Below are 20,470 nucleotides of genomic sequence, written 5' to 3'. Positions count from 1 at the left end.
TAAATAGACCCCTAAGTGAATGTGCTGTGTCAAAAAATGATGAGCTTTGTAATGCCGTATGACATGACAGACGTTAAAAAGATTTCCTGCAACGCTAGATAGGTAATTGGCTAGTACAAACAACTCACTGCGCGACAACAGTATTGTACAGAAAGGTAAAATATTAACTTTCAGTGCAATAAATGATGAAAACGCTCTAAATACAGGGTAGCTGCTTATCTTCAAGTAAATTGGAAGGAAGCCCACATAAAGTTTGCATGAAACACGAAATTAAGAATATTGCTTACTGGTGTGTAAAAGAAATGTCCTGCATCAAAAGTCAATAATAATTATACCTACCAAAGGGTAATAATGAAAGCATTATTTGTTGGACATCTTTCTCTGTGAGGTATTGAGGTGTAGGCTAAAGAATCCCAGTCTTGAGAAGGATGGCAATGGGTGTAACACTCCAAATACTCTAACACTCCGAATATTGAATGTCCTGTTTGCACATCATGTTGGAATATAGACTCAGTGCTGATATGAATAAATAAGTAACTCAGTGTAATGCTGTAGATATTTTCTGTATTTGGATGGTGGAAATTGCATCTTTGCTAATCACTTTTTCATACAGGTAGTGTTTGACACAAAGGAAGTGCCTCTGATGCTATTGCTCAGAATGATGCAGAGAGTAAAGACACACTTCTGCAGCTCTGCAGAGTCCTGTGGTGATTTGCACACAGAGCACTTTACATGGCAGCAGAAGTCTGGATGTGATGGCAGAAGATCTCAGACGCATAGATCTGCTGGCTTTCAATGATGCCATCACAGATGCGTCACTCAAGTTCAGGAAGGGATGGCACCTATACTGCTGTGCAGGACTGTGCAGGACTCTCAGACAAGTCAAGAAAGGTACAGCCATACTGTATACCTTACTTAACCTAGCTAGGTCTGATGCTGTTGGTAAGGCCGACACATTTGCCTATTCAGAGGAAACAGTCAAATACCAATGTCACCATATAACTTATTGGAACAACAGAATATATATACTGTATTTAGCAGGTAATTTAGAGCTAACAAAACATTAGATGCCATAACAGGACAGTATATCTGGAAGGTATATCCACATAAAGCCAAAGTATAAAAGATTCTTCTTTTGTGGGGGCAACAGGTTGCTTTCTCCATTAGCCCTGCAGAGAACTATATGGTCTTGAAAAGGCAAAGGAAACTACTGTAATGCCTTTTCTGTGAGAAACAAAAGAGTCTCCATTGCAGAATGGGAAATTCAGATTGTTAATAATGAAAACGTTTTTATTTTCAGTTATTTGTCTCCTGTAGGATCTATGTATAAGCATTTTTCAAAGAACAGCGATTTCTCCCTTAAGGGCCCCACACACTTGAATATCTAACTGAACGATATGAACGTTCTCATTCATTAATGAGCGAGAGCTCGTTCATATTGTTCAGTGGGGAGGCAGCAACGATGAACGGTGTGTGGCCGTTCATAGTTGGTGCAGGGTCGCTTATGCATGCAGGCCAGTATGGACAATCTCGTCCATATTAGCATGCACTGCTAGGGAGCCGGGTGACGGGGGGAGTGAAGAAACTTCACTCCCCCCCTCCGCCGGGTCACCCGTCGGCCGTATCCGCTGTCGGGCAGCTTGGCGGCGGATCGCCGAGTGTGTAGGGGGCATTGCTTCTGGAAATAATGGTTCTTAGGAAACATATTTTTCAAGACAATGACCTGCAACCTTCTTGGAGAATAGCATCAATTGGGTCCCAAAACCTTCTAAGCAAGCTTTACAGACTGCTACTGAGCAAACTGGCATAGCTAGAGGAATGGGACAACTGTATTATACCTGCAGCCAGTGGCGGTTCTTGCCACGGGCAAGCGGTACTTTTGCCCGGGGCGCCGCCTTCCGGAGGGCGCCGGCGCCATCCAGAGGGCGCCGCACCAGGGCAAGATCCGCCACTGTGCCCCCCGCAGTGCCCTGCTGTGCCCCCCCCCGCTTTGAAGGGAACCAGACGCGTAGCGTCTAGTTTCCCTTCATTGAGAGGACCTTAGTTGTGCGGTGCGTGATGACGTCATCGCGCACTGCACAGCAAAGGTCCTCTCCATGAAGGGAAACTAGATGCTACGGTCTAGTTTCCCTTCGTGTAGAGGACCTTTGCTGTGCGATGCGCGATGACGTCATCGTGCACCGCACAGCATAGTGGCACAGACACTAGGGGTCATAATTGACCTCTAGTGTCTATGCTGTTATATGGGAGAGACGTAATAACGTCTCTCCCATAGATCGAAGAGAAGAGAGAGGGGAGAAGAGCGGTGCCGCCGGCGGAGGGGGTCTGGATCAGGAACGGGGATGGTAAGTATTCTTTTTATTTATTTATTTATTTTCTTGCAGCGTCGTGACCACGCCCCCAATTGAAGCCACGCCCCCATATTTTGCCCGGGGTGCCCCAACTCTTAGAACCGGCCCTGCCTGCAGCACCAAAGGTCTCATACTGTGCAGTTAGCATGGTCTTGCAATTCTGTTCTTATCATGTCTCCATGCCTCCAGAGTCATGGAAGTGTTATGTTGAGAAGTGCCTACATTGCCGCAGGTGGTCATGATGAGGAAGATATCTACAATTATTGCAGAAGGCGATAACTGAAGACAAATATGCACTAAATAAACAGAAGACTACAGTTGACATATTATCTAACTTCCAATAGCTTCAGATATGTTGATCTCATGATCTGACCAATCAGAGTGTTGAATTTTTTCAATGGGAACAGATTCTATATCGGTCATTCATGATGAGGTCCTGCAAGCAGGGCCAGATTTAGGGGACAATTCAGACCTGGTCACTAGGTAGCGATTTTTGCACTGCTGCGATCGAATAGTCGCCACCTACAGGGGGAGTGTATTTAACTGTGCAAGTGTGCGAACGCATGTGTAGCAGAGCTGTACAAACTGATATTGTGCAGTCTCTGCGCAGTCCAGGACTTAGTCGCTGCGATGACATCAGCCTGCCCGGGACCAGAATTGACGTCAGAAACCCGCCCTGCAAACGCTTGGACACGCCTGCATTTTTCCAACAACTCCCTGAAAATGGTCAGTTGCCTCCCACAAACGCCTTCTTCCTGTCAATCTCCTTGCGATCGCCCGTGTGTTCGGAAATTTTGCACCATCCCGTCAAAGGCTGATGATCCCCATCGCACCTGCACATTGCAGTGCATAATCATGCGCAGTTCAAATCTGATCGCAGACTGTGAGAAAACGCAGCCTAGCGATCAGGGCTAAATCAGCCCCTAAGCCTTGGCGGTGCCCGGAGCACTTAAGACAGGGTGGCCCCGATGGAAGGTAGGGGATGTATATTAAATTGCGCATACAGGTCCCATTCCAGGAGGGACACATTACTCTCTACCTGGACTTCCCACTTGATATATGATTGGCGTCACCTGTGTTGAACTATTTAATAGATAAGAAAGGTATTTCAACACGGGTGATTGCAATCATACATTATGAAGGAAGTCCAGGTAGAGAGCATTTTCTCCCTCCTGGAATGGGTCATGGTGGGAGGTATAGATTGTGTATATTATATTTAAACCAATGGTGTATATTAGTTTTAATTAATAGTTTAATAATGCCTGGGTACTGTTTATAGCTCCACCTAATTGAAAGACAACTATTTTATAGACTTTTCTTGTAGTGGAACAAATACAACTTAACATACACATAGAAAAATAAAATAATTTATCTTGTCACATGCAAGAATAGCAGCAGCCTCTGTACTACTTACACACTGGGACAGGACTCAGGAGGACTCTCTTTGTGTGTCTATATCTCTAGACCCAAATGGTTTAGTTGCATAACAGTTTACACAGGACTCAGACACCCAGGCGGGGAGGAGGAGAAGTTGGGATCCCTGTGTCATTTACAGCTCTCTCCACCCCTCCTATCTCTCCCCTGGTCAGAAAGCTCCATCTGTAACATGATTTTCATGCAACATGATATTCATGTGTCTCTACCTGCCCTGCATACTGTTCTACTTGCATTCTGGCTGATGGATCTGCTGCTGCTTAAAAGGGAAAGCTAGTGATGTCAGTGTGGTCTGCCCAGGGGGGCCAGGGGTACAGTATGCCTGCAAGAACAGGTTGAGCATCATAGTAGTGTTTGTTTTGTTTTTTGTTTGCCAAGCCAGGATGTGGCTGCTACTGTACTGGACTGAAGAGGATTGTCCCACTGCATTTATGAGTCTGATACTAATATTTTTGGTATAGCTCAGTTGCAAAAAGCAAACTAATGCTATTTGTATAAACCACCCATGACTTTATTCCGACGAACTTAACATTTATAACTAGCTAGCTTATCACTAAGAAATAAACACACGGACACCAACTGCTAGATTTAAAAGGTCAAACAGATATTTATTGTTTGGTGACCTGTCGTTTAAACTAAGAATATTGGAGGATGGCAAGAAAAAGGCGCTACCAACTCACCAGCACCAGTCAACTATAATAAACCATAAAATAGGAGGCGCCTCACAACCGCCTCCTTAACATAACCCGCACTGCGCAGGCTCACCCCCCTTACTTTAGCAGAGCCGTGGACGAACCCGCACGGGAACATCCGTAGTCCACCCGCAAGGGGAGGGCATACTCGCTGTTCAATCAAAAGGGGGTGCCCCACAGTGACCACTTATGTAACTATTTGACCGCTGGCTGGTAGCGACTTTCCGCCACAACAAGGATTTTAACAAAAACCGCAGACCGCCATCCAACCAACAACAGGAGAAGATTCAACCAGACAGTACTCTAAAAATACTGTCCAAAAACACACCAATACCCGCAGGGGAAAGGTGAACACCGTCTTCCCTATAAAACTGTACATTGTGCAGCACCAAAAGCGGATGCCTAACCACTGAACCTCCTACCGCCTGCACGAATACTGACACCGCGGAATTAACTTTCTTCCTCGCCTTCTCGATAGCAGAAAAGCGAACGGCACCTTGCCAGTGGAAACGGGGCACGATGTCAGACCACACCACTATCACCTGGGGCCAGGATGCCCGTAACGCCACTAAATCCGCTTTGATACTCAGTATGAGATCGATGCCTTTGACCCGACCCATATCATTCCCGCCTAGGTGAATGACAATCCAGCCGGGCCGCCCCCACCTTCGCTCATGGTGAAACAGTAACCGAAGCAGACCCATCCAACGTAACCCTCTAACTCCTAACCATCTAACTACCTTGTCCCCAAACAATTCGCCCGTTCTTCCTGCCATTGGATGCCTCTCCGCCCAAAAAATAAAAGAATGGCCAATGAGCCAAATCTGATCCGAGCCGTCCAAAGTAGCTGCAAAAGAAATTTTCCTACCGTCAGACACTATAACATATTGAAAAACCATAACTTAAAACATGCAATTATGAACCCGAGTGAAGGAGAAAACTCAAAAAACCTCCCGTGAACCGTGTGTGATGCCAATTGTAATTCGGTCCCCTCGGAGGAAAATTAAAAAATTCACTTCACACCCTCCATTTCTGAACGCTAGCCGTTCAAAAACCGACGAGTAAAACACGTTTCCGGGTTCGCGCAACAGGCGCAATAACTACAATACTTAACATATTCCTTATACAAGGCGCAAGCCTAGCCAACTGATACCGGGCCGCCATACCCCAACGGTATCCAGCCCGCAGGGGCAAGTCCCACTCACCCGGGAGGGCCTTAGTCAACGATTCTCCACAGGAAGGGCGGCACTAATCGACCGCCAATCGCATCAGGTACCAGCTCCCTAAACTTATCGAACTCAAAACGCGACAGTGCGTCAGCAATTCTATTGTCAACCCCTGGGACATGCGCAGCCGTGAAATGAATGTTATGCCTCAAGCACTTGAGCACCAGATAACGCAACAAGCGCAGAGCCTCAGGAGAGGACGAGCGCTGGTTATTAACGGCGTGCACGACGCCCAGATTGTCGCAGCGAAATACAATACTCCTATCCGACAAGCTGGGTGCCCACAACTCGACCGCCACTATCAAGGGGAATAACTCTAGAAGGAGCAAGTTCTTTGTAAAACCTCGGGTCACCCATGCTGAGGGCCAAGGCGCGGCGCACCCCTCTGTTCTGAAAAAAGCCCCAAAACCCGAACCCCCAGCGGCGTCGGTAAAAAGTTGTAACGCGGCGTTGGAACAGCGCTTCGCTGGCCACAACACCTCCCGGTTAAAAGAAACCAAGAAAGTGGACCAGGTTCTCAAGTCCTCCCTGACCTCGCGCGAAATGTAAACCGTATGGTGAGGTTTTCGCACCCCCGCCATGGATCTCTCAAGCTTACGGCAGAAAACCCGTCCCATGGGTATGATCCTGCATGCAAAATTAAAAGACCCTAGCAACGACTGAACCCGTTGCAGTCTGACCCTGCGCGTGAGGAGGCACTGCTCTATGAGACCCAGCAACTTGAGCACCTTATCGGCCGGAAGCCGGCAGCAACCGGCTTCCGAATCGATTTCAATGCCCAAATAACTGAGGCACACCGTGGGCCCCTCGGTCTTATCCGAGGCCACGGGCACGCCCAGGCGACCGATCAAACTCTGGGCTAAAACCAGTACATCACCGCAAACCGACCCCTCCCTTGGACCCACAAAGAGAAAATCGTCTAGGTAGTGGGCAACCCCCGGGTGGCCGGAGGCCGACACTACGCACCAATGTAAAAACGAACTGAATTTCTCAAAGTAGGCACAAGAAATGGAGCACCCCATAGGCAAGCACCTGTCTACATAATACCCACCCCCTAACCTGAAACCAAGGAAACGCAGGGAGTCGGGGTGGATGGGCAGGAGGCGGAAAGCGGACTCAATGTCCAGCTTGGCCATGAGGGCGCCGGGACCCGCCCTTTGGACTAACCGCAGGGCCTCATTAAACGATTGATATCGCACCCTGCAAGCTTCCTCCGGGATGGCGTCGTTGACCGAGCCGCCACGGGGGTGTGACAAATGCTGGATGAGGCGGAATTGACCCTGAGCTTTCTTGGGGACCACCCCTAACGGTGAAACGCACAGCCGGGGCAGTGGAGGGGACGGGAAAGGGCCGCACATGCGCCCCAAAACGATTTCCGCCCGGACCTTACGGGCGACCACGGAGGGGAAATCGCGTGCGGATTTTAAATTGCGCCTGGAGACCACGAGGACCGAATCCGTTATGGGAAGCCTGAAACCGCTACTAAAACCTTCCAACAAAAACAACCCCGAAGTGACATCGGGGTAACTGCCCAACCATTTAGCCAATTCGGGGACGTTGATGGGGGAAAACGCTTTACTTTCCACTTCCGGGCACCTCGGCAGCATCAGAGGGCCTGGACCCGGAAGGGGACTGGCAATCTTTGGCCGGGTGCCCCCCGCCGCACGCCTTGCAGGAGTGGCGAAAACGGCAGTTAGCCCCCCGGGAACACTTGCCCTCGTTGAAAGCAAAGCATTTACCTTTATTCCCCATAGGCGGGCTCGGCCGGACACTTAAACCCGGCTTGCCGCCCTTGGCTTCATAAAGGGGCTTATTGTGATGAGTGACCTCTAACCAAACTTCCACGTCCTTGAACCCCAAGGGTAGTGTCGGGTTACCGTCTTGATTACGACGGAATTTCTCGTCGTAATCCCGCCACGCGTAACCCTTGGAGGTCAAGTATATTTCGTGTACCAGGTACAAATACTTAACCGTGTTGTGATATTCCGTAGGCCTCGTCTCAGCGTAGCACGCTGTGAACACTAAAAACCCCCGGAGCCACTGGTGGAAATTGCGAAATGCATTCTCGCCAATGCCCCCGACTTTCTTGGCCTTATCGAACGCCTTCCGCATGTCATCCGTAAGGGTGAACATGTCGACATATTTTCCCTTCTTGATCTTTTCCCTCATCTGTTTACGTAAACCCCTGGTGACCGCAGTGTTTGCGCAGTGCACCATTTCCGTAAAACGCGGAGGGTCCTGTGTGACTGCCGTAACTGCGCCTTTGGCCTTCCTATCTTTCTTGTGCAAACGATGCGCAATGAGCCTGGCTAATTTACGCGGGCGCCTGGGGGACCCGGAAGACCTAGTATCTGAAGAGGAGCTGGAAGAAGAACTATCAGAAGAAGGATTAACCGTCTCACCCGTTCCAGAAAGACCGCCCGCTTATTCCGCCGCAGTGGCGGGGCCGGTTGGAACCTCTTCAGGGACCCGAGGTCCCCCCGCTCCCACTTGTTCCGCCTGCTTCTCGGCTCCTGGCAGGGCTTCGCCGGATGATGCTGCTGCCGTGGCTCCCGACGATCCCCTCGGGGGAGAGACCCCCCTCAACACACCTGCACCTGATGGGGAAACAGAAGGGGGGGGGAGGGGAGGCACAAAAGCGGCCGCCTCCGGCGGGGGAACCGGAGGTAGCGTAGGGGGGGAAACAGCAAGAGGGGGCCGTGAACCGAGGGCGGGCATGCCCAATGCCGCGGCGCCCGCCATCTCAACGGCTGCGCCAGACGCTGGAGGCAATGTGCCCGGGGAAGTAAAACCAGCGTGCCAAGTGGATGGAGCCTGCGAAAACGGCGCCGCCCAGTAAGGCGTCTGGCCGAGGGCCCCTGTGGTAAAACCACCGGTGTAAGAAGAACCCCCCCATTGCGCAAAACCCGGACCACTCGGCGTGGGCCAGGAGGTCACCGATCCCTGCGCGTGCGTAAACGCCGCCGGCAAATAAGTGGACGAAAAGGGGGCCGGAACCCCGCGGAATGCGGGTGCCGCCCCGGAAGTCATGACCGGGAGCTGCAATGACCCCGACCAGGCCACCGACACCGAAGCTGCCGGAAGGAAACCCGCGGGCGAAGCCGTATACGCGCCGCCCCGGTACGCAAATGAAGCGGCCATGGAACTTGGTCCTGACCCCATCTGCTGCACCAGGAGCTGGCCAGCAGACGGCGTCGACTCGCTGGGCCACAGGCCACTCACGGGCGGCAGCAGTATCTGGGATACCGGGAGCGCCCCGGGGTAAATCCCAGATGCCTGCCCGCCGACGCCCGACACCCCGCTGCCCACCACAACATTGGTACCCATTGAAACCGTGGGGGGAAGCAGGGCCTGCGCATGCTCAAACGTAGGCCCCGCACCCCGCGCTGTCCCTGCACCAGAAGGCAGGGACACTAAATCCTGCACCAGCCAGGCACCCGCAGGGGAGCTGGCTGGTGAAAGCCCCGTCATTCCCCTCCCAATCGCTGATTCGCGGCACCCGCCCGCCGGGTCATGTGACCCGCCAACTGCAGCCGTGTGGAGGAGCGTACTAACGCCCGTGGAGGCCGGAGCCCCGACGCGCGCGGCTCTGCCGCTGCGCCGGGCTCCGAGAACGGCCGTCGCTGGGGAAGCACCGCCGCCCGTGGAGAGCAGGACACTGTCTCCGGCGGGCGGCGAAGCGGAGGGGAGGACCGCGCGCACCCGCGGCCGGCGATAGCCCGCTGCTGCGAGCGGTCGGGAGGCCTCAGCCAGGCGGGGGGGGGGGGGTCGCTGTTCTCTTGGGACGGTGCATGTTGCTGGTGCAATTTAAAGACCTAATAACAGCGCACACGCACAGTAGTAGCAGGAGAGGGAGCAGCAATATATGCAGTATATCAAAAGGGAGGATTAGACACTTACTGACAGGATGGTCTTACCACCATCCAAGAAAAACTGGCAAGAGGAAGATGGCTGCCAAATCCCTGAACTATATACCCCTGTGTATACTCCTCCTACATATCCCTAATAGGCACCCATCTGTCACCTGACCACAACTGTCAATCACTAAGGCTAGCCCTGCCTATCCTCAACACATGTCAGAAAAATTCAGGGTGTTTATGTGGCTTCGAGCCTATGCGGATCTCAGCCTGCTTAAAGAAATTACTGTTACTGATGTCGGAGTGTGAGCAGCCCAACAGTTCCAAGTATGGGGGAAAGATAAAGGGGAGCAGTTACCCGGAGCAACCAATTCTCATTTCAAAGACTCTGCTAGATAAATACAAGTTAGAGGTGATTGCTTGCTTCAGGCAACTTCTGCACTTTATCACTTTCCAAAACTTCCTACATCTTGTAAAGTTATAAACTTGTCCATGACTGTTGGATGACCCATGTACTATGCAGTCATTCCGACCTGATCGGACGCTAGCTATTTATTGCAGCATTGCGATCAGGTCAAAAAACTCGGCAAAACTGCGCATGTGTATGCACCACAATGCGCAGGCGTGTCATTCATACGGGTACAAGCAGATCGCTGCTGGGCAATGGATTTAATGAAGAATCCATTCGTACAGCCGATCGCAAGAAGACTGACAGGAAGAGGGCGTTTGTGGGTGTCAACTGACCATTTTCAGGGAGTGGTTGGAAAAACGCAGACGTGTCCAAGCATTTGCAGGGCGGGTGTCTGACATCAATTCCGGGAGCGGACAGGCTGAAGTGATGGCAGCGGCTGGGTAAGTTCAGACCTACTCAGAAACTGCACAAAACTTTTTTGTACCACTCGGCTGCACAAGCGTTCGCACACTTGCAAAGCGAAAATACACTCCCCTGTGGGCGGCGACTATCTGATCGCAGCGCTGCAAAAAAATAGCTAGCGTGCGATCAAGTTGGAATAACTCCCATAATGCATCTGTATATCGTGTATTAAAATTGTAATCTTGTCATTTGTGGTTTGTAGTATGTATGATGGGAGTTATGTTTTATTGCTATTGCAACATGGGCCAAATTTACCATGCTTGACCTCCGTAACAAGATTATGCTCTCACCAGTGTTTGTTTCTGTGGTTTCAATAACAATTTACTGCATGGCAAACTTTTTTTAAGCTTGCAAATTATATTCGCCCTCTTACCCTAGAAATATGCATGGAACGCGTTACTTGTATTTTATATCATCTTGCATTGTGTTGCTCTCTGTGTGTTTTGATGTCTGTTCTGCCTGTGTCATTTACTCCAGGTGGTTATATTGCCGGAAGTCTGGCTGTCGTGGCAGATGCGGCTCATCTTTCAGTCGATCTGTCTAGTTTCTTGATCAGCATCTGCTCTTTGTGGCTGTCCTCCAAACCGGCGACAAAAAGACTTACCTACGGCTGGTATAGAGCAGGTGAGTATTGCTTATAAAATCCTGAGATCAGAAATAAAATTTATAAAAAAAAACAACAAAAAATTAAATCATAGAACCAGTTCCTTTATTATAACCCAGACCCGTAGATGCAACACTTATAAAAATGCACAATTATTATTCGCTATCTCTAGAATTACTAAAAGCTGCAGAATAAAATAGAAGGCATATTTTGTGCATTGCAGTAACTGCTAATTTTTCATGTTTAGATTTTTTCCTTTTTTGTTTGCCCAATGGCCCTCATTCCGAGTTGTTCGCTCGCAAGCCGCTTTTCGCAGCATTACACACGCTAAGCCGCCGCCCTCTGGGAGTGTATCTTAGCTTAGCAGAATTGCGAACGAAGTATTCGCAATATTGCGAAAAGACTTCTCTGTGCAGTTTCTGAGTAGCTCGAGACTTACTCTTCCAGTGCGATCAGTTCAGTGCTTGTCGTTCCTGGTTTGACGTCACAAACACACCCAGCGTTCGCCCAGACACTCCCCCGTTTCTCCAGCCACTCCCGCGTTTTTCCAAGAAACGGCAGCATTTTTTCACACACACCCATAAAACGGCCAGTTTCCGCCCAGAAACACCCACTTCCTGTCAATCACACTCCGATCACCAGAACGAAGAAAAAACCTCGTAATGCCGTGAGTAAAATACCAAACTTCTTAGCAAATTTACTTGGCGCAGTCGCAGTGCGAACATTGCGCATGCGCAATTAGCGGAAAATCGCTGCGATGCGAAGAAAATTACCGAGCGAACAACTCGGAATGAGGGCCAATGTCTGTAAATTAAAAATCTGTTTACTCATTTTTCAGACCAGTAGAAAACTGTTTGTCGAAAAAACAAAAATTTACAACAGTGTTCCAATCTAGTATCAAAAATGTAAAATCAGCCTAATGTCTCAGTTGAGCACATCACCAGAAACCTTTAGTAAAAGGGTTAAGAAAACTAATGCATATCTTAACACAGGCAAATGCAGGGGGGATTTCCAGTTGCCTGGAAACTCCCCTCCCCCTCCCATGCTATACTGTATATCATCTATAGGGCGGGATGTACTAAGGGAAAAATGCTGTAAAACCCCCATTTTGGGGGGTTTTACCGCATTTTGAAATGTACTAAGACCCGGCCGCCGGGTTTTCGCCGCCCAGGGTATCACCATCTTTGGATGGGGATACCCTATAGAAGACAATGGGCTTCTTATCGCTGCCCCTCTCCACCCCGGCATACCTTCCTCCAGGCAGCCTGGACCTGGAAGATAACCTCCTCCTCCCCCTAGCAACGCAGCCGGAGGTCCTTCTGGCTGCAGGGGGGAGGAGGAGGCGCCGGGGACTGCCTGCTGCCTTGTTCCCGGCAGCTGAGGAGAAGGAGATGCCGGGGAGGTGACAGAGACCACCCGCAGACCACCTCACAGGTATCGCGGGGGGCCTCGGTCACCGCATTGCATTGTTGATCACATATCTTAGTACATATGTGATCGACATTGCTGCGATGGGCGACGAGGTATGTTAATACATCCCGCCCATAGTGTTAATTGTTAATACATATTATATACACTGGGTTCTAGGGCTGATCTAGTGCTGACCCCATGTCTCCTAGACTTGCTCCAATACTCTGTAGGAGCAGGGTACTTGCATGGTGCACTCATTATTTGGCACATTCGCTGTTTGATAGGCCACACCACCACTTGTATGTCTTAGAAACCTTAGTAAATCTACTTCCCAAGTTACATAAATATATACTAAGATGCTTATATGACATACTGGACACATAAAGATGTCTGTGGCATATCTGTAATGGGTGAGCGTTGCACAGGGGCCCCTGGATCCAGGGGAGTCCACACCTGCACACCCTGCACCAATATCTCCTATATAATAGCCCAGCTCTGTGACTTTGTGCCCAATCTCTCATTGGGTTAGCAGCAGGTCTATCACACCCAGTCCACAGCTGATTGGGCGAGAAACTCCCTCCCACACAGGTTACATCCAATGGGAGGCTCTGCCCTTTGCCTGCTGTGTTTTCACAGAGCAGGATTAGCAACGGGACTGATGGAGCTGCAGCTCCAGCCCCACACCCCAAAATAGTCCCCCTGCATCTGCGGCAACACACCCTCCAACAATTTACATATAAACATTGATACACATTCGAAAGGGGGCGTGGCCACGGGTACTGCCGTGTGGCCACGCCCCTTTCCCTATACTTTCATTGGAAGCTTGGAGAGTCAATCAGTACAGACCATAAAACAAAGGGACTGTACCTGCCAAAAAGGTGCAGCTGGAAGGTATGCCACTGCATCTGCAGCAAGTCTCTGCGCTGCAGATAGGGGGAAAAACATCCTTTTACTGCAGCGTCCTATGTCCTGCTGCCAGTCCGCCTGCCCCCTCCAGCATCAACAATCCCCACTCCCTAGCCGCGGCGCAGGTGGAACAAAAGCTGCGGCGGCCACCGGCATAGATGTGTATGAAAGCGGCGCAGCGGAAGGCTTTCCTAGCCCTCCCAGCACCGCATACTCTCTGAGCCCCTGAGCCTCCTCTGCGTGTGATGTCACAGAAGTGCCTCCCCGCCACAGCCGCGCCCAGATCCCCAGAGGCCCTGACTCCGCAACACAGCACCTGGGCTGCCGGCCTGGAAGCCCCGAGATGGCTAATGTAATGGATAGAGTGGGTGATATCGCGGAGGGTAATGTCTGGATGCTGAATCAATGTAAAAGGTGGCAGTGCTGTGCAGTGCAGTCTGGGCCGGCAATAGGGTGCAAACTATAAATTGGCACCCTTGCATACTTTACAAAGGCACAGCGCACATAATACCCCCTGTAGTAGAGACACTTACACATGTAACGCCCCCTGTACCAGAGACGCTTACACATGTAATGCCCAGTGGCGTAACTACTGCCCCCGCAGTCCTCGCGGTGGCTTGGGGGCGAGGGGCTGCGGAGGCGCAACTGATTTAGCGCAGATTGACATGCGGACGAGCGTCCGCATGTCAATCTGCGGTCTCCTTCCCTCCGCTGCTGTAAGGAGGGACACGGAGGGCACAGCGCGCGCCTCTCCCGTGTCCCTCCTGGGTCTCCGGCGGGTCTAATAAAGGAAGTGCCGTTCGTGAGCTCTGATTGGCTCACGAACCGGCACTTCCTTAACAGACCCGCCGGAGACCCAGGAGGGACACAGGAGAGGCGCGCGCTGTGCCCTCCGTGTCCCTCCAACACAAAGAAGCGGGGGGGGGGAGAGCGGGGGAGCGCGGCACTGGGGGAGCATATGTGGCAGGCACTGAGGGGGATATGTGGCACTGGGGGGGGTATATGTGGCACTGGGGCACGTGAGTACCTGGCACTGTGGGGGAATATCTGGCACTGGGTGCATATGTGGCACTTGGGGGGTATATTTAGCACTGGGGGCACGTGAGTACCTGGCACTGTGGGGGAATATCTGGCACTGGGGGCATATGTGGCACTGGGGGGGGGTATATTTAGCACTGGGGGCACGTGAGTACCTGGCACTGTGGGGGAATATCTGGCACAGGGGGCATACTTGGCACTGGGGGGTATATGTGTACCTGGCACATGGGGGGGGCTATATTTGGCACTGGGGGCATGTGAGTACCTGGCACTGTGGGGGAATACCTGGCACTGGGGGCATATGTGACACTGGGAGCACGGCCCTAGCAACAAGCACTACCCCCTAGCAACGAGCATGACACCCAGTGCATGAAACCCCTGGCAACGAGCATGACACCCTGAGCATGAAAATCCCTGGCACCGTACATGGATCCAAGAGCATGAAACCCCTGGCAACGAGCAGGTAATTTAAAAGTAATTAGAAGCCTTACTGTAGAACTTAATGTGTAATGGGCATTACGGTGTGTGGCATAATGTATCACGGACATTGCGGTGTGTGTCATAATGTGTCACAGGCATTACGGTGTGTGGCCGAAGAATTTTTTGGCTTGGGGGAGAAAAATTTCTAGTTACGCCACTGGTAATGCCCCCTGTACCAGTGACGCTTACACATGTAACGCCCCCTGTACCAGTGACGCTTACACACGTAACGCCCCCTGTAGCAGTGACGCTTACACACGTAACTCCCCCTGTAGCAGTGACGCATACACACGTAACGCCCTCTGTACCAGTGCCGCTTAGAAACGTATCGCCCTCTGTACCAGTGCCGCTTACACACGTAACGCCCTTGTATCTGTGCCGCTTAGACACGTAACGCCCTCTGTACCAGTGACACTTAGACACGTAACACCCCCTGTAACAGTGACGCTTGCACACGTAATGCCCCCCTGTACCAGTGACGCTTACACATATAACGTACCCTGTAGCAGTGACGCTTACACACGTAACGCCCTCTGTACCAGTGACGCTTAGACACGTAATGCCCCTGTACCAGTGAAATGCATACACACGTAACGCCCCCTAAACTACAGCTCCCAGCAGTTATAGTGTAGGATAGAGAAGAGTCGTGGCGCCAACCGATATAAGCTGCAACCCGACTGGTCAGAAAGGTAACCCCAGTACCCAAATGGAAGCGTATTAAGATAGAATTAGACCAGAAGATGTGCGCTAATCGGATTATAGTAAATATGAAATGGTACTTCCCTTACAAAACCTCTGTCGTGGGATTTACCGCATATTTCAAACAACATGGATCCATATGTGGGAAGAAAATAGACATATATAGTGTAGTGTGTTTAAAACAATACAATTTTAATACAATACACTAACGAATAACAATAAAACCATTGATTATAGATTGCTGCAAACAAATGGTGGTAGATGGAAAATTACCAGAGGATGGTAAAATGAATGCTTTAAATAGTATATTTAAACTCCTGTTTGCTGGTGAGTATTTCTAAAACATAAAAATCTTGAAGTCAAGTGAAGGTGGAGGTTTACCAGATTTCAATGAAGTGAGTGCGTTTAAGATGTTGTCCAGGGGAGATATCGGCTCCGGAACCTATTCTCTAAAGTCCACAACACTCCGTCCGTCTGGAAAAACTCCCCTCAGCAGTGGTTGGCTTGTCATACTGGCAAGCCAACCACTGCTGAGGGGAGTTTTTCCAGACGGACGGAGTGTTGTGGACTTTGGAGAATAGGTTCCGGAGCCGATATCTCCCCTGGACAACATCTTAAACGCACTCACTTCATTGAAATCTGGTAAACCTCCACCTTCACTTGACTTCAAGATTTTTATGTTTTAGAAATACTCACCAGCAAACAGGAGTTTAAATATACTATTTAAAGCATTCATTTTACCATCCTCTGGTAATTTTCCATCTACCACCATTTGTTTGCAGCAATCTATAATCAATGGTTTTATTGTTATTCGTTAGTGTATTGTATTAAAATTGTATTGTTTTAAACACACTACACTATATATGTCTATTTTCTTCCCACATATGGATCCATGTTGTTTGAAATATGCGGTAAATCCCACGACAGAGGTTTTGTAAGGGAAGTACCATTTCATATTTACTATAATTCTATCTTAATACAGCTCCCAGCAGCCCTTAGCGCCAAAGCATTCCGGCCCTTAGGGCTGCTGGGAGCTGTAGTTTATTGAGTGCATCTTCTTCCCTGTAATGCAGCGCGTTGGGACACCGGCGCGTTGGGACACCGGCGCTAACAATAGTGACTGGCTGCTGTGTGAGTCTCTGGGAGAGCCACTGCCAAAGGGAGGACAGCAGCTTAGCTGCTGACAGGAGGAGAAGCAGGATAAGCATTACTCGCCCCTCCCTCACTCACAGTACCTCCAGGCCCCATCCGCGGCACCCTCACACCCCCCTCCAGCACCTGTGGTAGCTCCGGACCCCCTCCCCCACCCGCAGCAACCCCGCACCCGTCCTTCCCCCCTGCACCATTGCATTTGCCCCTCCCTCACCCGAGGCATCCCCGAAACTGCTCCTCCCCCCCCCTTGGTGGCTCCAGACCCCCACCTGCGGCACCACCGCACCAGCCCCTCCCCCACCTGCAGCACCACCGCAACCGCCCCTCCCGCTGCACCCCCGGATCCCATTCGCGTCTTCCCCACACCCGCCACTCCCGCAACCAAAGCATCTACTAGGTGATTCATTAGTCCCTGTGTGCGCTGTTCACACCGTTGCAAGGGGCTTACACCCCTTAACCATTGCACGCCCTTTGTGAGTGCAATATTTAACCACTCACACAATTATGATTGGAGGTAATAATCCATATAATAAAAATATTGCACGCCACAAGGGTGTGCAGGGTTAAGGGGGCGTAGCCCCTTACGATGGTGTAAAGAGCACCCGTAGGGTGCGATGAATCACCTAGTTCTTTAATACATACCTCTCCCTATAGAACAAATCACTGGGAAAATGTCGCAGTGGCCATTTTCCTGGTGAGCTGAACATGCACAGTGGAAAAATCACAAGAAAAATGGCCGCCACGCCATGTTTCTGGAGACCTGTGTAAGTGCAGGAGACTCTAGCATCAATGCATGCAGACAGATCAGTGTACAGCCAAATATATAACTGGGTTTACAGGAAAGTTATTTTGAAATATCTGTGTACAAAGGCGTCTTGCTACAATACCCTGTTCCTATATTTTCAGAAATTGTTGGTGCACTATTGTCCATGATTACAATATGGATCGTGACCGCGGTGCTGGTTTACTTTGCTTGCAAGAGAGTCCTGCACCCTGATTACACCATTGACGGGACTGTTATGCTGATTACATCTGCCTGTGCATTAGCCGCTAATATAGTGTGAGTTCTTCTGTTACTATGTCACACACTATTTATTCATGTCCAAGTTTGATGCAGTGTTAGATTTATTGTGTATCTAAGGAAAACATTCACTTAGGTGTATTTTAAAATGTAAACTCAAATATTAATTCCAGCTGTCAGAAAATCTGATTTTACATTCAAGTTTGTAACTTCACAATTACATATCAACACTGATTCAAGGCATATGTAAAACTTGTTGCTTACAGTGCATCCGGAAAGTATTCACATTGCTTCACTTTTTCTACATTTTCTTATGTTACAGCCTTATTCCAAACTAGAATAAATTGATTTTTTTCTCTCAAAATTCTACACACAATACCCCATAATGACAACATGAAAAAAAATATTTTTGAGATTTTTTTCCAATTTATTAAAAATAAAAAACTAAGAAATCACATGTACATAAATATTCACAGCCTTTGCTCAATACTTTGTTGATGCACCTTTGGCAGCAATTACAGCCTCAAGTCTTTTTGAATATGATGCCGCATGCTTGGCACACCGATCTTTGGGCAGTTTCGCCCATTCCTCTTTGCACCACCTCTCAAGATCCATCAGGTTGGATGGGAAGCGTCGGTGCACAGCCATTTTCAGATCTCTCCAGAGATGTTCAATTGGATTCAAGTGTGGGCTCTGGCTGGGCCACTCAAGGACATTCACTGAGTTGTCCTGAAGCCACTCCTTTGATATCTTGGCAATGTGCTTAGGGTCGTTGTCCTGCTGAAAGATGAACCATTGCCCCAGTCTGAGGGCTCTGGAGCAGGTTTTCATCCAGGATGTCTCTGTTCATTGCTGCATTCATCTTTTCCTCTATCCTGATTAGTCTCCCAGTTCCTGTCACTGAAAAACATCCCCACAGCATAATGCTGCCACCACCATGCTTCACTGTAGGGATGGTATTGGCCTGGTGATGAGCGGAGCCTGGTTTCCTCCAAACATGATGCCTGGCATTCACGCCAAAGAGTTCAATCTTTGTCTCATCAGGCCAGAGAATTTTGTTTCTCATGGTCTGAGAGTATTTCGGGTGCATTTTGGCAAACTCCAAGCGGGCTGCCATGTGCTTTTTACTAAGGAGTGGCTTACGTGTGGTTCTCCTCTCTCCACAGAGGAATGCTGTAGCTCTGACAGTGACCATTGGGTTCTTGGTCACCTCCCTGCAAGGGCCCTTCTGCCCCGATCGCTCAGTTTAGACGGCCGACCAGCTCTAGGAAGAGTCCTGGTGGTTCCGAACTTCTTCCATTTACGGATGATGGAGGCTACTGTGCTCATTGGGACCTTCAAAGCAGCAGATATTTTTCTGTACCCTTCTCCAGATTTGTGCCTCGAGACAATCCTGTCTCAGAGGTCTACAGACAATTCCTTTGACTTCATGCTTGGTTTGTGCTCAGACATGCACTGTTAAGTGTGGGACCTTATATAGACAGGTGTATGCCTTTCCAGATCATGTCCAATCAACTGAATTTACCACAGGTGGACTCCAATTAAGCTGTAGGAATATCTCAAGGATGATCAGTGGAAACAGGATGCACCTGAGCTCAATTTTGAGCTTCATGGCAAAGGCCGTGATTACTTATGTACATGTGATTTCTTAGTTTTTTACTTTTAATAAATTTGAAAAAATCTCTAAAAAACTTTTTTCACGTTGTCATTATGGGGTATTGTGTGTAGAATTTGGAGGGGAAAAAATGAATTTATTCCAGTTTGGAATAAGGGTGTAACATAGCAAAATGTGGAGAAAGTGAAGCGCTGTGAATACTTTCCAGATGCACTGTATGACAAATGTTACTCCAGCCAATCAGCTCCCAGCTGTGTTCGGCTCCTAACTGTCATGTGTTTGAAAAATGACAGTGGGAACTGATTGGCTGGAGCAGCTTTTATCATACGCAACGAGTTTTATCATTCAAAATGAGTTTTATCATTCATTGATAAATGAGCCCCTTAATTAGAAAATAAAGTAATTTAATAATCTCCACTCTAGTGAAAAACATCAAATAAATTGATACCAAGTGGGTAGATTTACTAGGGCTTCTAAAAATGAAAACTGGAGGTGTGGCCAAGAGTAACCAATCAGATTCAAGTTATCATTTCTCTATTGCATCCTAGAAAATGATAGACAGAAGGTGATTTGTTGCTATAGGAAACATTTCCACTTGTCTATTTTAGAAGCTTTAGTAAATTTACCCCAGACATATACTGTACAGAAATGAAACTATGAGTAAGGTTGGAACATACTTACCTACACTTCTAGAAGTTGAAGGAGACTGATGATTTTTTCGGGAAATTCCCTGCACCCCCGGAAGAGTGGGTAGTCCTTCTGCATACCGCCCGCTTCCTAGGGAAGCGGGCAGGATAGGCACACAAAGCAGGGAATCATGGGTTAAAGGGGAGGGGGTGGACCTAAAATGATGCGATTCACGTCATTTTAGCCCTGCCACTCCCTCGAGAACCCACGATTTGTGGGATTGATCATCATAGGGGTGGGACCTAATGATGCGGCTGCCCAACCCCACCCTCGAAGTCCCCAGCTGCTTCTCCTCTTCGGACTGATTCAGAGATGTACGTAAATACCGTCGCAGCTGCGTTTTTGGGTCTGATTCTGACTTCTAATGATTTTACTGCCTGTGGACATGTGAAGCAGTGCAAGTGTAGCAACTGGCCAGAAATGA

The 20,470-nt window shown here is 49.3% G+C and overlaps 1 protein-coding gene across 1 annotated transcript in view; it reads left to right on the top strand.

Moving 5' to 3' along the window:
• The window catches only part of SLC30A8 (solute carrier family 30 member 8), a 112,220-nt gene that overhangs the window by 69,752 nt on the left and 21,998 nt on the right, over positions 1–20,470 (top strand). Inside the window, exons 3-4 of the mRNA XM_063925100.1 lie at positions 10,912–11,058; positions 17,630–17,783. Of these exons, the coding sequence (XP_063781170.1) occupies positions 10,912–11,058; positions 17,630–17,783 (301 nt within the window). The remainder of the gene's footprint in view (positions 1–10,911; positions 11,059–17,629; positions 17,784–20,470) is intronic.

This window comes from Pseudophryne corroboree, chromosome 5, assembly GCF_028390025.1.
Source record: "Pseudophryne corroboree isolate aPseCor3 chromosome 5, aPseCor3.hap2, whole genome shotgun sequence".
Classification (NCBI taxonomy): Eukaryota; Metazoa; Chordata; class Amphibia; order Anura; family Myobatrachidae; genus Pseudophryne; species Pseudophryne corroboree.
The sequence above is the reverse complement of the archived record's forward strand: the minus strand, read 5'-3'. Positions and strand labels throughout refer to the sequence as shown.